This window comes from Brassica oleracea, chromosome C9 (genome assembly GCF_000695525.1).
Source record: "Brassica oleracea var. oleracea cultivar TO1000 chromosome C9, BOL, whole genome shotgun sequence".
In the NCBI taxonomy this organism is placed as follows: domain Eukaryota; kingdom Viridiplantae; phylum Streptophyta; class Magnoliopsida; order Brassicales; family Brassicaceae; genus Brassica; species Brassica oleracea.
This window is the reverse complement of record NC_027756.1, coordinates 20,210,715-20,227,629: the sequence shown is the minus strand read 5'-3', so window position 1 is coordinate 20,227,629 and position 16,915 is coordinate 20,210,715. Positions and strand designations below refer to the sequence as shown.

Genomic DNA, 16,915 nt, shown 5'->3' with positions numbered 1-16,915 from the left:
TAATTCTCTTTATACTACTGTCTATATTGTGCTAACATCAATAATCAAAAAATATTTCATACCAAAGATTTGTGGTCTTCTATTTATCTCTCATACTTATCAATCTAATTTTACACAAATCTTTATTTTACTGTTTAAAAGAAACCACAATAACCCAAACAATCAAAACACCAAAAACTAGAATCCCAAAAAAGACGAATCATTAATGATCACTTCTCTTTTTATCTAATCTTACAAATAAACTTCAAAACAAATATACCAAACCAATCAACTCAACTAAAACTCAACGACACATACATTGAACCAGCTAAACAAATAAAAACTACACAGCCAAGTATTTAACAATTTACAAACTTACTTTCACAGATGCTTACGAAGAAGACGAAGACGACAACCAAGATCAGTGAAATTACCTAAACAAAAAAGCAGAGTAAGTTACAAACTCTGATAAATACAACTAACAATGATTTTTGTTTACATATTACCCATCAAATAAAAGAGAAACAAACACAGCCACACCAAAAGATACAAGAGACAATCCCACAGACACAAATACGGAAACAACATCTCCACCTGCTCACTCCTCTTGTCTTATAAAAATAGTTTATATGCTCAATGTCAACATGACAACGCAATTGTCTTCTTATGAGAAATACATATATTCGTTTAAAACATATTAAGACCCAAATACTAATTGTCACTCATTTTATAGTTATTTCAACAAGTCTTCATATATTTGTTTTAAAGGTCCGATAAAAATAACAAGTTTAAAAGTAAAAAAACATATAACCAACATAATAAGAATAAAAAAAAATATTATTTAATACACACAACTGACACAACTAAACTGGAAAAAAAATATCCAAGGTACTCTCAACAACCTTAATATAATTTATGTAATCTCAACAGTAAGTCTCAGTGACACAGCAAGCAACACCACGAACTATATCAATCACATTACTAACACAGTTTAGTCCTTCATGAATGGAGAACAATGCATACACAATACATCTTCACAACTCTAACCCTATAACAATAAAAAGCTTAAAAAAACAATGATTAACCCAAAACGCAAAATTCACAGCTACAATAACTCTAACAAATATTGAGATGAAACAAGAAATATGTCTACAACCCCGCGTTTGCGCGGAGGCAATGCCCCTAATAATTATAGTGGGAGGGCATACACTCGTTTTCATTAGTTACTGCATATATCTTCTGCTATATACGTCTAGTAAACATGTTATTTTTCCGGTGCAATAAATAAATCGCATAAAAAATTTTCAAAATGACATTCAATAACACTTTAAACCTTTATTTTTTTTACTAGCTATTAAATGTTCGACCAGACATTTTTATCACACAAAACAATCAACTTAACTTACTTGTCATGAAGTAAAAAATGACGGAATTATTCATTTGCATTTAAAATTAATGATTTGTCAGTTTTCTACTAAAAAAATCAGTAAAATAAATAAATCAGAAAATTAAATAAAACTAGATAAATATAAATTCTTAGAAAAGGTCGCAATTTGTTTTTTAAAAAATAAACTAAAAATTCAAGTAATTTTTATAAATTGTCTAAATTAAAAAATAAAATTAAGTTTTTAAGAATTAATTTTTAAAAATTCATTATAATTGTTGAACTTATAATACTCAAAAAATAATTCAAACCTTAAGAAATTAATTTTTTTTACAAATTCAAGTAATAAAAAATTTTAACTTTATAATAAATTATATTACTTGATTTTTTTATAAAAAATTAAAAGTTTTAAGGTTTGATTTTTTTCTTTTCGAGTATTATAAGTTTAACAATTTCAAAACTTAAGAAAACTTTTATTTAAAAATCAATTACTTGAATTTAAAACTTATAATAATTACTTGAATTTAAAATTTGTTGTTATTTGAATTTAAAATTTGTTGTTACTTGATTTTTTTTAAATATAAATTTCTTAAGGTTTGAATTTTTTCATTTTGAGTATTATGATATTTACAATTTTACTTGTTCTTTTAAAAATTCATTTTCTTAGAAAATTAATAAAAATTATTTGAATATTTTTAGTTTAAAAAAGCTTTTAAATTACGATTTTTTAAAGAAAATCAAATCAATTAGATAAACATAATAAAAAAATCTAAAAATATTTTAATTTAGTTTTTGGTGTTTTTAAAATTATTGAAATATTTTAAATAACACAAATACTATTTACATACATTTAAAATAACAGTAAATTTTGATCATTTATAAAAACTGTCAATATAAATTATTTTAATTGATAAAGTTAATTATTTTATATATTTATCATATATTTTATATACTTTATTTTAAAATATATACAACCTATATAACTTATACGTACAACAAATTTAACTAATGCAAAATTTTCTACAAATTTTTTTTGCAGTTAAACTTTAATAGCTAATTTTTTACGGTCACTGTCAAACTAATTATCACCATTAATATTTATACACCTAACCATATTTTAACCGATAGAAAAATAAATCAGAGAATATTGTTAATAAATTTTGTATTAAATTTTAATACGGTACTTATTTTAAAACAAAAATTTTGTTGCACAGCGACAATCAAACTAAAATGGAGAGAGTATTTACTTACGACTTGACTCCCCAAAATATGTTATGTAATTTAGGTATAGATATGCAGTTAAAGCCGGTATAAGTTAGTATATTTTTCCTGTATGATTTGACTGAAAAGTTAAAAGCGAGATTTGCTTTAATAATGTTGTTCGAGTGGAAAAAGTATTTTACCATTTTTACTAAGCTCTCTCAATAGTTCCTCTGAAACTGCAGCAGGATGAATAATAAGTCACGACTGTTATGAACAGTTTAGGTGAATGCTTTAACCAAATGTGGTTTAGATTTTTCTTTTTCTGATGGTTTTCCTTTTCTTTGTATGATTAGGATTTTTTTTTTCTTATTGGTTTAGGATTTGTAATCTTTCCATTTATCTATGACGGTCTATTCCTCTTGTAATTTCCTATATATAAAGAGCACATTATGTTATGAATAAAAACAACTAATTTCTTCTTTCTGCCTTTATTTACAACACGTTATCAACACAAAACTCTAATCATCCAAGCAAAAACCCTAGCCATGTAAACAAACAGATTTTATAAGAAACCTTAATCAAGCCGTCTCGTACACCATCTCTGTTTTACGAGACCATCTCAGATTCTATATCAAGATAAGTTCTATTTTCTATTTACTTAAGTCTATTAGTTTATACTATTTATTATGGTGCTCGTAAGTCGTATAATGAATCTAAAAGGATATATTATATTTATGGTGTCATGTTGTACATGTCTAATTATTCATCGTAATTTTGCTACTACGTCTAGTTTTATTTGTTTCACATCGTTCATGGCATGCTCGACTAATCTCCAAAAGTAACATGCAGTCCTGCTTAGAGATTATTAACTTGGTTAAAATCTCTCATCACTTTTGCCGACCGTGGTCTCTGATGTGGCCTCCGTTTTCAGTTTTGAAACTCTCCAACGTAATCTCCATTCCAATCGAGATAAGTAATTATTATGTGGTATTGGTATGAATGACTAATAAATATTATAATATTTTATATATATGTATATTGGTAAATATAGAAAGTTCAATCGTTTGGACGTACCTTATACATATATATATATATATATATTTTTAATGTACTAACAATTGTGCTATGCCCTATGGTCATAAGAAAAATTTCAAATGAATTAAGACTAACAGATGAGACATATTGAAGATAATACTTGAGGAGTGCGAACAATATCTCATATCTCATATTCGCTGCAGTTCTCCAAGATAAGTTTTTAGTTTTTATGCTTTATAAACAAGGTTAACTAAAACTTGATTAGATAAAATAATTTGTATGAAAGGTGGTACAAGTGATATGAAATTTAATCACTAAATTGATTGATTGGTTAAACCTTGTTAAATAGCATGATAGTAATAATCTAGTCCATAGAGTATTATCTATTTTTTTTGTATAATAAGATACTTGTGATTATACATATTTTTTATATAAATTAAGATAATTATTATTATTACTATTATATGTGAAAGTTTTAAGTTTAAGACTTGACATTAAGAGAATCATAAGTTTTGGAAAACAAATCCAAAGAGGTATAATCACCTGAATGTGATAACTTAAAGCTCATTACGTATTTTACATCTAAAGATTACAAGACATTGACTCTGTAAATATAATTCAACTACTTTGGATGTTCAGATCAAAGTAAAAAATTTCGGAAAATATTTAATAATGCAAAGATGAGAATACATATTCAAACAAGTAATGTTGTCCAACAGACAAAAGAGATTAAAGAAGTTTATACTTGCATCTTGTCTCCTTGAGACTCAAAAAAATAATGAGCTATTAATGTAAGGTTAAGATCCAAAGAGTTTCTTTTTAAAACTCATACTCTCACTTAAAGTTGAGAAAATAAAGATGGTAATAAAAAGAAATGATATGATTTAACCATCTAAAGATGAAAGAAAATTATTGTGAGTACAATGTCTTGCAGTATCAAGATTATTGGAAGCTCTAGAAGAGCAAATACATGTATGCCTATGGGAACGAAACTTAAACTTTCCCAAGTCTCAAAGATCAAAAGGATCTAAGATATAACACATGACCTTAAGTTGGGTATGTTGTTGATTTTCAGTTGAGATTCTATTCGAGATTGACAAAAATGTAGTGTTATCATCTCGAGGGGGAGAATTAGAGAATCTCACATCCCTAGTAAGCGGAACATCCAGAAGTATGTTCATACTGAAAATAGATTTGAGGAGTCATTTATAAAATAAAACCAAGGGATTTTACATCTAACAATGTTGAGACAATAAGTAAAGGGAAATGTTGAATACTTTCAATCACAAGTATTACCCAAGGCACTATTGTATTGTACTACACAATGACTAGAAAATGGAGAAAATGTAATAGTAAACCAGAAGTTTACTGAACGTGTAATGTTTTGCAAGCCGGTTATGCCATCCCGGTTTATTAATAATGCGAAAGATAATCATATAGACATTCATTGAAGAACCAGAAGATTCTTACGAATGATCTTCTATATGATGCTTGCTTATAAGGCAATATAAGAATACGGTTTTCACCAATCAAAAGATTTGGAGTCTATTTATACAAGGAGATGTTGTGGGCTTGATCACCCACTGGTGGACTGATCATCCACCATATGTTTATAATTAATGCATCGACAAGAAGTTCGCATGTATCCTTGTCATAGATCTGCAGCCTAATGTTTGCAAGACTAATTGGTAATACTGGTGAATTCACAAGCCTTTGATGATTAGTTTATGCATGTGAGGATACATGATGAACATATTGTATCTAATGTTTATACGTAAGATGCAGCAGCATTGATTTTCATAATGCCAAAGAGTAATTAAGAACTCTCCCCATCAAATTGGTTTTGGGTCAGAAACCAAAGATCCCCATCTAGAAAATTTGGATAAGTTGTAGTTGCTCCACCACATCAATAAAAGATGGGACCTCAAAGGAGGTTATGAATATGTTGGATATAATCTCCACTGATGATAAAATCTAGAAGATTTTACAAGATTTATTTAAAGACTCAAAGTTAGTCTATCCAACATTAGGGGAAGAAAATAATCAGCTGGAGAATTAACGTGTTGAAATGAATTATCATTGATCCTCGGACTAAAGAGCGCGAATAGAAGTCCAAAATGAATGTATAGAGATAATTCTATTACAAAGATTAACACATGAATTGCCAGACTCGTTAACTGACCCTAAGAAAGTGATTAAGTCACAAGTACCAGCTGTAAATGCTCCAGTTAATATAGATGTCCCAGAAGGACAATTTCAAACTGCAAATGAGTTTAAAGATCACCTGAAGCGTGATAGACCTATCGGTTCCAAATATAATAATCCTCGAAAAAAAGAGCATGAATGAGAATGGCAGAATCGAGGAATAAAATATTAAGAATCTCAAGAAGAGATAGAAAACATGACTTGGAAGAAATTCAGGTACCTGAGAATAAAGAAATCTCAAATAGATATGTCATGTCTTGTCTATAGTCTGGCAAGAATTGAAAGCCACTGAAAAATGACAATGATGTCAATGATTCAAAATAATATAAACTGCAAGAAGCAGTAAACTCCTAAGAATTTGGATTGCTAAAAGCAGTAAATACTAGTTCTCGAGTTCATTACCGCGAGAGTATTTTGAGTATATAAAGGAAATAATTCTTACTCATGAAGTACCATGAAATTGAAAAATTTATGATCTCTTTCATGATTGAAAGATGTGATTTTGTATGATAAGATGAATGATCATACTATTTAATTTTATAAGAAGATGGGGAATAACTCGTATGTACAATATACATGTTTAGAAGATTGTCTATAAAAAAAGAAATTTGGACATGGATTCCAAATAGACCAAGAGTCCAATGGTCTAAGAGATTATCTCACAATCAAACAAGTTTATTCTCTAAGAATATGCTTATAGCAATTCCTAAAAGGATTATATATATGATGAGAATACATCTCCCTAAGATGATGCTTCAAGGGGGAGAAATATGATGATGCTTCGTAGTTGTACTCTTTTTCCTTATCATGGTTTTTGTCCCATTGGGTTTTCCATGTTAAGGTTTTAATGAGGCAACAAAGAACACTTAATGATACATACCTAAAGAGTAACGTTATCACTTAAGTGATAAAGATATCAATCTTCTAATGTATTTTTGAGACTGAGAAGAGAATGATCAAAGATCAGTCATACTTTAAAAGGAATCAAGGTATGAACACATTCTATTCGCGGGACAGAAACGAAGGTCAAATGTTTGCGAATCAAAAAAGATCTTCTAGATGGAATTAAAATATGGACTTGGCGTCCAGAGAAAGATCTTTGAGTCTACTTTTATCTCCAATTTGAATCAAGTCATTCCAGCTGATATAACTTGAGATATGACTGTTTTTGTGAGACATGTACAAGCTGTCTCAGAATACCCAATTTCGACCGATATCCTAGATATTGCTAGATTTTCCCATCTTCCAAGATCTAGACGTGTGCCTGAAGTTATACATGGATGTTCGCTTCGATTTCCAAGTGTTTCAAAGTCATTTGGTCCTACGGTCATCAAGATATTCAAGTTTCAGTGAGGAGTGTCAAATCTGCCGGTGAGGTCCTAGTGCTACAAGTTCGTTTAAGTGACAATTCAGCCGACCTATTCACTAAGTCATTTCCGAACTCTACATTCAAGAAACTTACGCATCAGATTGGGATGCGTCGACTGAAAGACCTTCAGTGAGGTACAAATCAGGGGGAGTAATACGTGTTGTACTCTTTTTTCTTAACCATGATTTTATCCCTTTGGGTTTTACTGGTAAGATTTTAATGAGACAACATCCAAAGCGTATTACGAGCTCTTAATGGTTATAACATTCAAGGGAAAATGTTATGAACCGTTTAAGTGAATACCATAACCAAAGACGGTTTAGACTTTTTCTTTTCTCATGATTTTTCTTTTCTTCGTATGATTAGGATTTCTTTTATCTTATTGGTTTAGGATTTGTAATCTTTCCATTTATATATGACGGTTTATACTTCTTGTAATTCCCTATATATAAATGTCGCATTATGTTATGAATAAGAAAAATTAATTCTCTCTTTCTGTATTTATTTACAACAACGAAACGAGTAAATTATTTTCTAACGCCTCGAATATTATTCCTTATGTGTCAATAAAGCATTTCTAGAAAATAACAAAAGTGGTTTTCGATTTTTTCTATACTTTCGAAAGAAGTAAAGAAAGGTTTCTGGTTACAACAAAGCCAATAGATTCTCTCTCAAATTTCGCCCCTTGTTTCTTACTTCCTCTCTCTTAAACCCCAAAAGAAAACAAAATATCTTTTCCTATAAAACCTCTCGCACTCACACTTTCCTCATAAAATCCTCAACCAACCCACAAAGCCTCTCTCTCTCTAAACCAGAAACATGGATGTTTCAGCGAGAAAACCTTATTTCATCGAAGAAGATGATGATCTGGCTTCTTCCTTATCGGAGATGGAAGCTGGGTTTTCTGGTGGAAACTTACAAAACGGTGTCGTTTCACGTCCTCTTTCTTACTCTAGTCTCAGGAACACGAACTTTTGTCACAATAATACCTACACTCATGGTTATTATTACCATCAATACTCTGTTTCGTCTCCGAGATCTGTCGTTTCCCGAAGATTCCATGATTTCAGATTAGACAATCAACAGCCTCATTACTTGGATTCGTGTTTCCTCTGTAAGAAGCCACTTCATAACAGAGATATCTACATGTACAGGTAAATATTAGATCTTTTACATCAGATCTGGTTTCATTTTCCTCTTAATTATAAAAAAAAAGAATGATTTTTTTGAATACCCATTTTTTTCAATTTTTAAATCTGAATCGAAGTTTTGATATTTTATTTGTGTGTAATTGCAGAGGAGACACACCGTTTTGTAGTGAAGAGTGTAGACAAGAACAGATAGAGAGAGATGAAGAAGAAGAGAAGAAAAAGAATCTGTCTTATTCAGTGAAATCAGCAATGAGGAGAAAAGAACAAAGAAGCTCTTCTTCTTCTCTGACTAGATCTGGTGGCTATGCTATTCACAACGGTCCTGTTGCTGCAGCTTGAAGTTCCGAATCTGATGATGAGTTTGGGAACTATAATAAATAAAAATATAATTAGGTTAAAGAAACAAAAGAAGCGAGAATGTGGCTTAACGTTGTTTGGAAGCTGGTCTTTGGATCTTCTTTTGATCTTTTTTTAAATCTAAAAGATCAGTTCACTTTCACTTGAAGTTTTCAAGGAAAGGAGAAAGCTAAAGATCCTTTTAAGTTTTAACTCCTTTTTTCTTTCTTTTTTAACCTAAGAAATGTGTTGGGAGTATGAGAAGAGAGAAATTGTAAATGCCTGTATGAATTAGCGTCCATGGCATGCCTTGAGTAAATTTTCTTGTTTCTTAAGAAAACAAAAATACATGTAATATAAAGTACATGTTCAACCTTGAGAATATAATATATACGAGAAAGCTATGAGAACTTATGTAAGTTTATGTTTTTTTTTTGACAAAACTAAACTTAGTCATTTTTCTTGTTTGGTGGCTGCTAGTAGGCCATCTGATTCAGTAATTTCGGTTTGGTTGAATCACATTTTCGGTTAAATTAGAAATTAAAAAGCTACTAAATTAAACCGAAATCAATTAAGGTTCAATTTTAATTTAATTTGACTTTACAATTTTGTTATCGAATTGAATCGAAGTTTTGGATTTTTTTAGATAATTTTGGTTTTGTTTTTAGTATTATATTCAGATAATTTTGATTATTTTCAATTTGTTCAGTTAGAAAATATTGGTATAAATTGGTTCAGTTTAAAAAAAAAATCAAAAAGCTGAAGAATAATCGAATTTATATATAATAGCAAACCTGTTTTTTTTAACCACTGATGTCATCTTTTTATTATAGGAAAAAAAAATCAAAATCTAACGATGAGAATGGTTCCGAGAATATAATCCAACGGATACAATTTTGTTTAGGATGAAGGGTATGACGTCATGACACATTAGCAATCGTCGCCTTCATCGTATCTCCTCAAAGGCATTCCCTAAATAAATTGTAGAAATTATTTCTCTTTAAGAGTTGCATCCTTTCACACACAGCTTTTCCCGTCATTATCTTCACTCAAGAGTTGTATCTTTTCAGAAGTTTATATATTGAAGAGATTGTATAGGTTTTTGAAAGTTTACATATTACGAAGCCAATATTACGGAGAATGATCGGTGGTTTATCGGTGCAAGATCTCTTCTTGTGGTTTCCGGTTAGAGGGCTCCATGTGGACATACCTTGCTCTGGTGTTATATATTTCAATGTCCGAGTTGTTCACGACCGGTATTTCATGTCTTTGTTCGAGACTCAAAGAGATTGTGTCGCTGGTTAGAACGAGGTTGAGTTTTGTTTGGATAACAAGGTATGTATTTTGAAGCTCCAGAACTCGAATCTCTTGTCTTGACTGTTGATTCGTGGACCTTGTCGGGACTGTAATACATTCTTGGAACTTTACGTTTCTGCAATCTTGGTTTTGGATAGTGTTGGAAATTAATGTCAGGTTCATTGTTAAATATGCATGTAGGGAATGAGTAACTTTTTTATACTAATGTGTATATCCATCGTGGGTTTTGTATGCAGATTCAGTAATCTATGTTGCAATTCTATGAAGTAGATCAAAGTGTTGGGAGAAACATTTGTGTAGCCAAAAGGGTTGGCTAATGGGTTTACAGTATACAAGTTAGAAACTTTTAGCTGCTCATGGATTTTTTAAGACACAAACAGACACACATACACCTTCCATTTGGAGCAGATTCTCCTTTCTTCCCCCAAATTGCTATGATCTCACTCTGTTTGAAGTGAAAATGAGAGAGAGTCCTCTGCGCAAGTTTAGATGGGAAGAACAAGTGTGGGAGGGTTTTGTTTGAAATGTCCAGATCCAGATTCATCACAGGTGACTGAATGTTTTTGTGAAATTTTGTTTTTATGTTTTTTACTCATGCATCTTTACTCTCTTGTATCATAATACATAATCTATGAATGTGAACACTCTTGTGTAATTGACCATTCAAGAACAATGGTTCCTTTGAAACGTTGTAACCAGACCTATATTATTGGGACATCCATAAAGAGGAAACCTCTGATGTTAGCAATATGACAATAAGTGTTTTGGAGTAGAATAAATATTCAAGAAGCAAATGAGAAACAATAGGAGAAGAAGGATAGAGCACGTGAAGTATAATTATGGAGGCGGAGACGTCGAAAGAGATTAACACCGTGATGGAAAAGCGTTGGGGGTGAGAGATATAAGTTTGGTGTGGTCAAGGCATGATGATATGGTTGTCAGAACGAGATGGGAGCAAAGGCGAAAAGAAAACAAAGGTGGAGAAGAGAAAGAAAGAGAACAGTTCTGAGATTGGTTTTTGAGAGGAGGATTTGTTCATATTTGAGTTAAGGAGAGCATACACGTATTGATTCTTAAAGTAGGATATGCCACGTAAACCGTACAAAGCCGACGTTACTGCGATTAGAGTTATGACCTTGTGGTGGTGAGCTTTGCTTCCTACGCAAGCAGCAGAAGCAGCAGCTCAAATCTGGGAGGTTCAACTGGTCTGTTGCAGCAACTTCAAGAGAACGTGGGAGGTTCATTTGTATGCCGATCTGACTGAAATTTTGTATAGATGTACGGAACACTGCAGACTCAGGATTCACCGGTGGGATTGAGAAGTGGACGGTCAGTTTGTTAGTTATTTTTATCTTTATGCAGTATAAAACAATGTAATATGTCTGACGAACTATTATTTGGCTGGGCACAAGAGCTTCGATTGAGCTCAAATTTGGCAGGAGCATTGTAGACCTATGGGTATGAATCATAGAAGAGATGGTGTGGAGTTTGGAAGCATGGGAAAACGTGTTGTTGAAGTAGGGAGAAAATGATTAATCATCATCAAGTGGCTCAGGTGAGGAATTTATGAAAGCATAGTTCATATTTTTTCTATTATAGTACATGAGTTATGATATGTAGGCTTAGATCTGATTGTAAAATTAAGAATTCTATGATAAGTTACGTGAAATGATGATTGTTGACATGTGAATTTGATGATAATATGATTATAGGAATATATAGGATTTGAGTATGTTTCAGTATAATGAACTTTATATGCATGTGTGAGATGGTGATGTTATGCTAAAGTATGATATGATGATGTTACGATATGGTACGAAATGTACGATATGATATGAGTGTGTGATGTAAGAGACGGATAATCAAGCTATGAGCCATGGTCTTTCCACGAAAAAGACTGTGAAATGCAGACGAGTTACATTTATATGTAGGTCATGAACAGCTAACGCGCCGAGTATGGGAGTGTCACCTACAGCTGCCTCAACTCATGAGGGTCTTAGAGCTCTCACGAGTTTCAGTCGTTATGAAGACGACTGAAACTAACGATAGGTGATAGTCATCACGAGGAAGACTATATGAATATCTTGTTTAGTTGGGCAAGAATAAATTTGGAAACTAAACCAAGTTGTATGAATGTTAATATCTAAGTTTATATGTTATGATGATTGTTTTATGGACAGAATTTAGGTTCACCCCCTAAGGTGAACCTTTAAATTCACTACACCCTTTAGGATCATTCAAAGTGACACATAGATTATTAATTAAAAAACATTAAATTAAATAAAAAATAGTTACAAAAAATAAAAACGCTAATTTGAACAACGTTAACGCTTCCAGCGAAACCCTAAACCCTAAATCTTAAATTTTAAACCCTGTACCCTAGATTCTAAACCCAAATTCAAACCCCTAAACCCAAACCCTATACCCTAAACCCTAATCCTAGACCCTAAACCCAAATTATATACCTTAAACCCAAAAAATAGACTATAAACCGAAATTCTATACCCTAAACCCATTCAAACCGTAAACCTTAACCAAACTCTATAGCATCTAAGTTTGGGGTTTCAGTTTAGGGTTTACCGTTTGGGTTGGGGTGGGGGTGAACCTAAGTTGTGTCCAAAATTTATCTACCATTTACAAGTTCTCATTTACTTTTGGACTTCCTTTAGAATAGCACGTGTTTGGACATGTAAATGTGTTTGGTTCCTTGAATATATCAACTTAACTTACAACTTAATTTAAACCAACATAGAATCATCGATCATGTTTGGTTCCTTAAATATATCAACATCACTTAATTTAAACCAACCTCAAAACAAATAGTACTTCAGTTATCGTTTTTTTTTTTAATACTTCGGTTATCTATCATCTACAAATAAAATAAGAAGCTCAACGTTTTATAAATGTGCATCAGTTTAACAATACAAGTGCGACCTTTGTAGACATTCATTATATCCATCCTACGTACCTTAGACTAAACCAACTTTATAATTTGCTTCTCTTTACTTGCCACGTTCTCCACCACATCAACTCAATTCACATTTGTCAAACTTTCATCATTCCAAAAATGGTCACCGCGTATATATTTACATGACTTTGTGTAATGCACCATTCTATGCGGTAATCTACTTGAAGAAGAGTTCAGAATATATCATTCTAGGCTCCTAAGTGTTTATGTTGCATGGTGCATTACACGATACTTACAACCTCAATATATCAATATAAATTAAAAAGTATACATATAAAAATTATCAATTTTGTAAATTAGTTACACGGAATATTCTAACAACATATATATAGATTAGCTCAAATCTACACTAACTTATCAATATTTATTCGAATATATCTTCTTAGATATTCAAATTAAATAAGATTATTAGAATTATCTCTTCCCTGATATTTAGAGTTGGCTATTAACCAACTTTCTAGCTATATTTTAAAATTAGATATCTTAACTGACTTCAACCGATTTCAAAATTTATGGATCGATACTTGAAACAGAAAATACCAAACAAATCTTATGCTACGCTATAAATTAACGCTGAACCCCATAATACAACTCACATCACCAAAAACATCTAAGACTCAAATGGCAATGGTTACTTCTAATGGAAATACTCTTTTGAAAGCTGTCAAGCCATTCAAAACCGGATGGAAGGTTGAAATCAAAGTTCTGCACTCATGGACTCAGCACTCATCTTATGGTGGTGGAGACACTCTTGAATTCATACTCGCAGATGTAACGGTAGTTGTCTTCATCATTGTTGTCTTCGGTTTTTAATATATTTATCTAATATCACTGGCTAAACTATGTTTATATGCTTTATGCAGGGCGATAAGATACACCGTACCTGTAAATGAATCTTCACTCCGCGTGCTAAGAAACACATGTTGGGTGGTCAATGGTGTTTCATTGAGAATTTTGGTTTAACCCCTGCTACCGGAAAGTATAGAGCGACGAGCCACAGATACAAGCTTTCCATCATTGGCAGCTCCTTAGTGACCAGTTCATCCCTGAAAATTGATGGTAGTTTTCTGTCATTAACCCCTTACGAATCAATCATTAATGGAAGTCTTGATTCCAATTTTCTCATTGGTAAGTGTATTTTTTTCAGATTTAAGAACCATTATATGAACTAAATAAGAGTTTTACGGTTTCAGATGTAATTGGTCAAGCGATTGATATCGGTGATCTTCAAGTTGTGCAATTCCTTGGTAAAGAAAGGAAAAAACTGGAGCTAACTTTGACAGACACAAAGTAAGATCAAAATATCATTATTGTGTCTTACTATACTAAAAATATTGAGAACATTTGCTAAATTGAAATACATTTTTTAATAGTGATCAGCATATAGCATGTTGTCTTTGGGGTCGTTTTGCTGAGCAAGTTTTAAATTCTTACCATGTTGGTGAAGAAAACACCATTGTCTGTTTGGTGAGATTTGCAAAAATCTCTGTTTACAAGGGTAATATTTTAAATAACATTTTAACGTTTTAATTTTTTTCTGCGATTCATTAAAACAAAAATTTTGTGCTGTAAGACAAGTCCAGGTTACAAATGCATTTGAAGCTTCCAGTGTGATCATAAATCCTACTGGCTCTGATGTGAATGAATTTTTACGACAGTAAGTTGTATATCACTAAATTATTATGTAAATAAACAATTTTAAACTACTTTAAAATATTACATAATATTTAGGTTGCCAAAAAATGAACTTGCTCTCACAACTGGAAATGTTGAAGTTGTTAAACCCAAAGGAATCAAACGCCAGAAGGATACTTGGTGTATTTATCCAGAGCGATCAATAGTGGATATTATCATGGCAACTGAGGTTAGTTTTAATAATATATCTGTACAATTTACCTAGCTGGTATGCAATAGACACAATCCCTAACCCAATTTTTTTTTTGTTAGATTGAGAAATGCATTGTTAAAGCAACGGTTTTGGCAATAGACACCGACTGGGCATGGTTTTATTTTGGTTGTGTAAGGTGCAACAAAAAGGTGACAAATATTACAAAGACAATATTGCTCGATCCTAAGCAGCCTTTGAGACATGTGTGGCGTTGTGGTACCTGTCACCAGAATGTAACAAGTGTTGAACCAAAGTAAGTCCTTGGTAACTTTAATCACTAATTTTGTGATACAAGTATGAGTTGGTAACTTTTTTTTTCATTATATTTCAATAAGGTTTAAACTGCATTTACTCTTAAAAGATGACACCGGTGAAACTAAGGTGATGCTGCTTGATACTATTGCTGAACTAATAGTGGGAGTAAGTGCTGATGAACTCCTCAATGGTTCCTTAGAAGAGGTAAATAGCATGTTGTCATTTTATTTACAAAAATCGTTTGTGTACAGTAATGAACTCCTTAATTGTCCATTTGTTATTGTTTATATTGTAGATGGAGGATCCTGAAGACTTGCCTAATGCTATTAATGATCTAATTGGGAAGACTTTCAAGTTTGGTGTGTATGTGAACAAAGAAAATGTTGACTATGGAGCTAATATATAACATTGGGAAGACTTAGTCTCCTGATGAAATAATATTGAAGACCGAAGACTACAATGATGAAGATTCACATGCTAATGCTCTTTCATTTGAGATGACATCAGGCCAGGTTTGAAAATTTATAGTTTATATTATAAATTTTGTGACAATCGTCTTATTCCTATTTTGTATTAATACTGATATTGTAAATTTTATTTGTAGATTTCTCTGCTAAGCAATGAAAATGAGGATGGAACATGCTCAGCTTCAACTCCACTTTCCAAACGCAGTGGAGACAATCAGATTGATGATCTTGCTTCAACTACTAAGAAACATTGTTCTAAGGCAATCAAGATGGAGAAGAAAATCAAGGTGGAAAAGATTGAAGGAGAGTAGCTGGAGTATGCTTAAGGTTGCTATCGTGTGGACATTCTATGTTCGCAAACATGTTTTTTTTTTATCTTTAGGGTGTTTTCATTTATTCTGCAATAAATTATGTTTTTGTTTCAATTGGTCTTTATGGTTTTTGTTACATTTCAATAATTAATAGTTTTAATAAAAGTTGTCTTTATTAGATTGAAATAATGTTTTTTTTTTTTTTGATTTTTGATCTTTAAAACTACAAACTTCAATATACGACTTCAAACAGGTCAGTTATATTTAATCTGTTCATAATAGTTAAGCAAGATATAGTTATCTACTTACCTCTGAGATGTTGGTTTTAGCTGTATCCTCCTATTCCTTGTGTCCCACGAATAATCATGATAATATTTAGAAATGTCTAAACTTCTTTAAAAAATAGATGCACACGCATATTAGGATCATAACTATTTTAAGCACCTAAGACTAAATTTACAGATTAAAAGATATCTACAAGGTTCATAGTCTAAATCCCGGTTTTGTCAATTTTTAACAAAAGCCTGATTAAGTCAAATTTGTATTGCATTCATATTACATTTATTATATCCTCCCTACATCACTTAATTTAAACCAACCTCCAAATAAATAGTACTCGGTTATCTATCATCTACAAATAAAATAAGAAGCTCCCCGTTTTATAAATGTGCATCAGTTTAACAATACAAGTGCGACCTTTGTATACATTTATATTACATTCATTATATCCACCCTACGTACCTTAGACTAAACCAAATTTATAATTTGCTTCTCTTTACTTGCTACGTTCTCCACCTGGTACACCAACTGAATTCACATTTGTCAAACTTTCATCATTCCAAAAATAGTCACCCAGAAGAAATATATTACATGACTTTGTGTAATGCACCATTCCATGCAGTAATCTGCGCTTGAAGAAGAGTTCAGAATATATCATTCTAGGCTCCTAAGTATTGGTGTTGCATGGTGCATTACACGGTACTTACAACCTCAATATATTAATATAAATTAAAAACAGAATGTATACATATAAAAATTATCAATTTT

General features: G+C 31.6%; 1 protein-coding gene and 1 long non-coding RNA gene across 2 annotated transcripts; one reads left to right on the top strand and one right to left on the bottom strand.

Annotated features, from left to right (window-relative positions):
* The first annotated feature begins 7,933 nt into the window (after window positions 1-7,933).
* Window positions 7,934-8,981, top strand: LOC106315895. The gene is made up of 2 exons (XM_013753733.1): window positions 7,934-8,329; window positions 8,473-8,981. Exons 1-2 carry the CDS (start codon window positions 7,995-7,997, stop codon window positions 8,663-8,665), a joined length of 528 nt encoding a protein of 175 aa, XP_013609187.1. The 5' UTR covers window positions 7,934-7,994; the 3' UTR covers window positions 8,666-8,981.
* Window positions 8,982-13,891: 4,910 nt separating this feature from the next.
* LOC106317360 lies at window positions 13,892-16,233 on the bottom strand. The gene is made up of 2 exons (XR_001265110.1): window positions 16,178-16,233; window positions 13,892-13,993 (listed from the first exon to the last, which is right to left on the bottom strand). It is a non-coding gene; the product is annotated as an uncharacterized LOC106317360 (long non-coding RNA).
* Window positions 16,234-16,915: the final 682 nt, after the last annotated feature.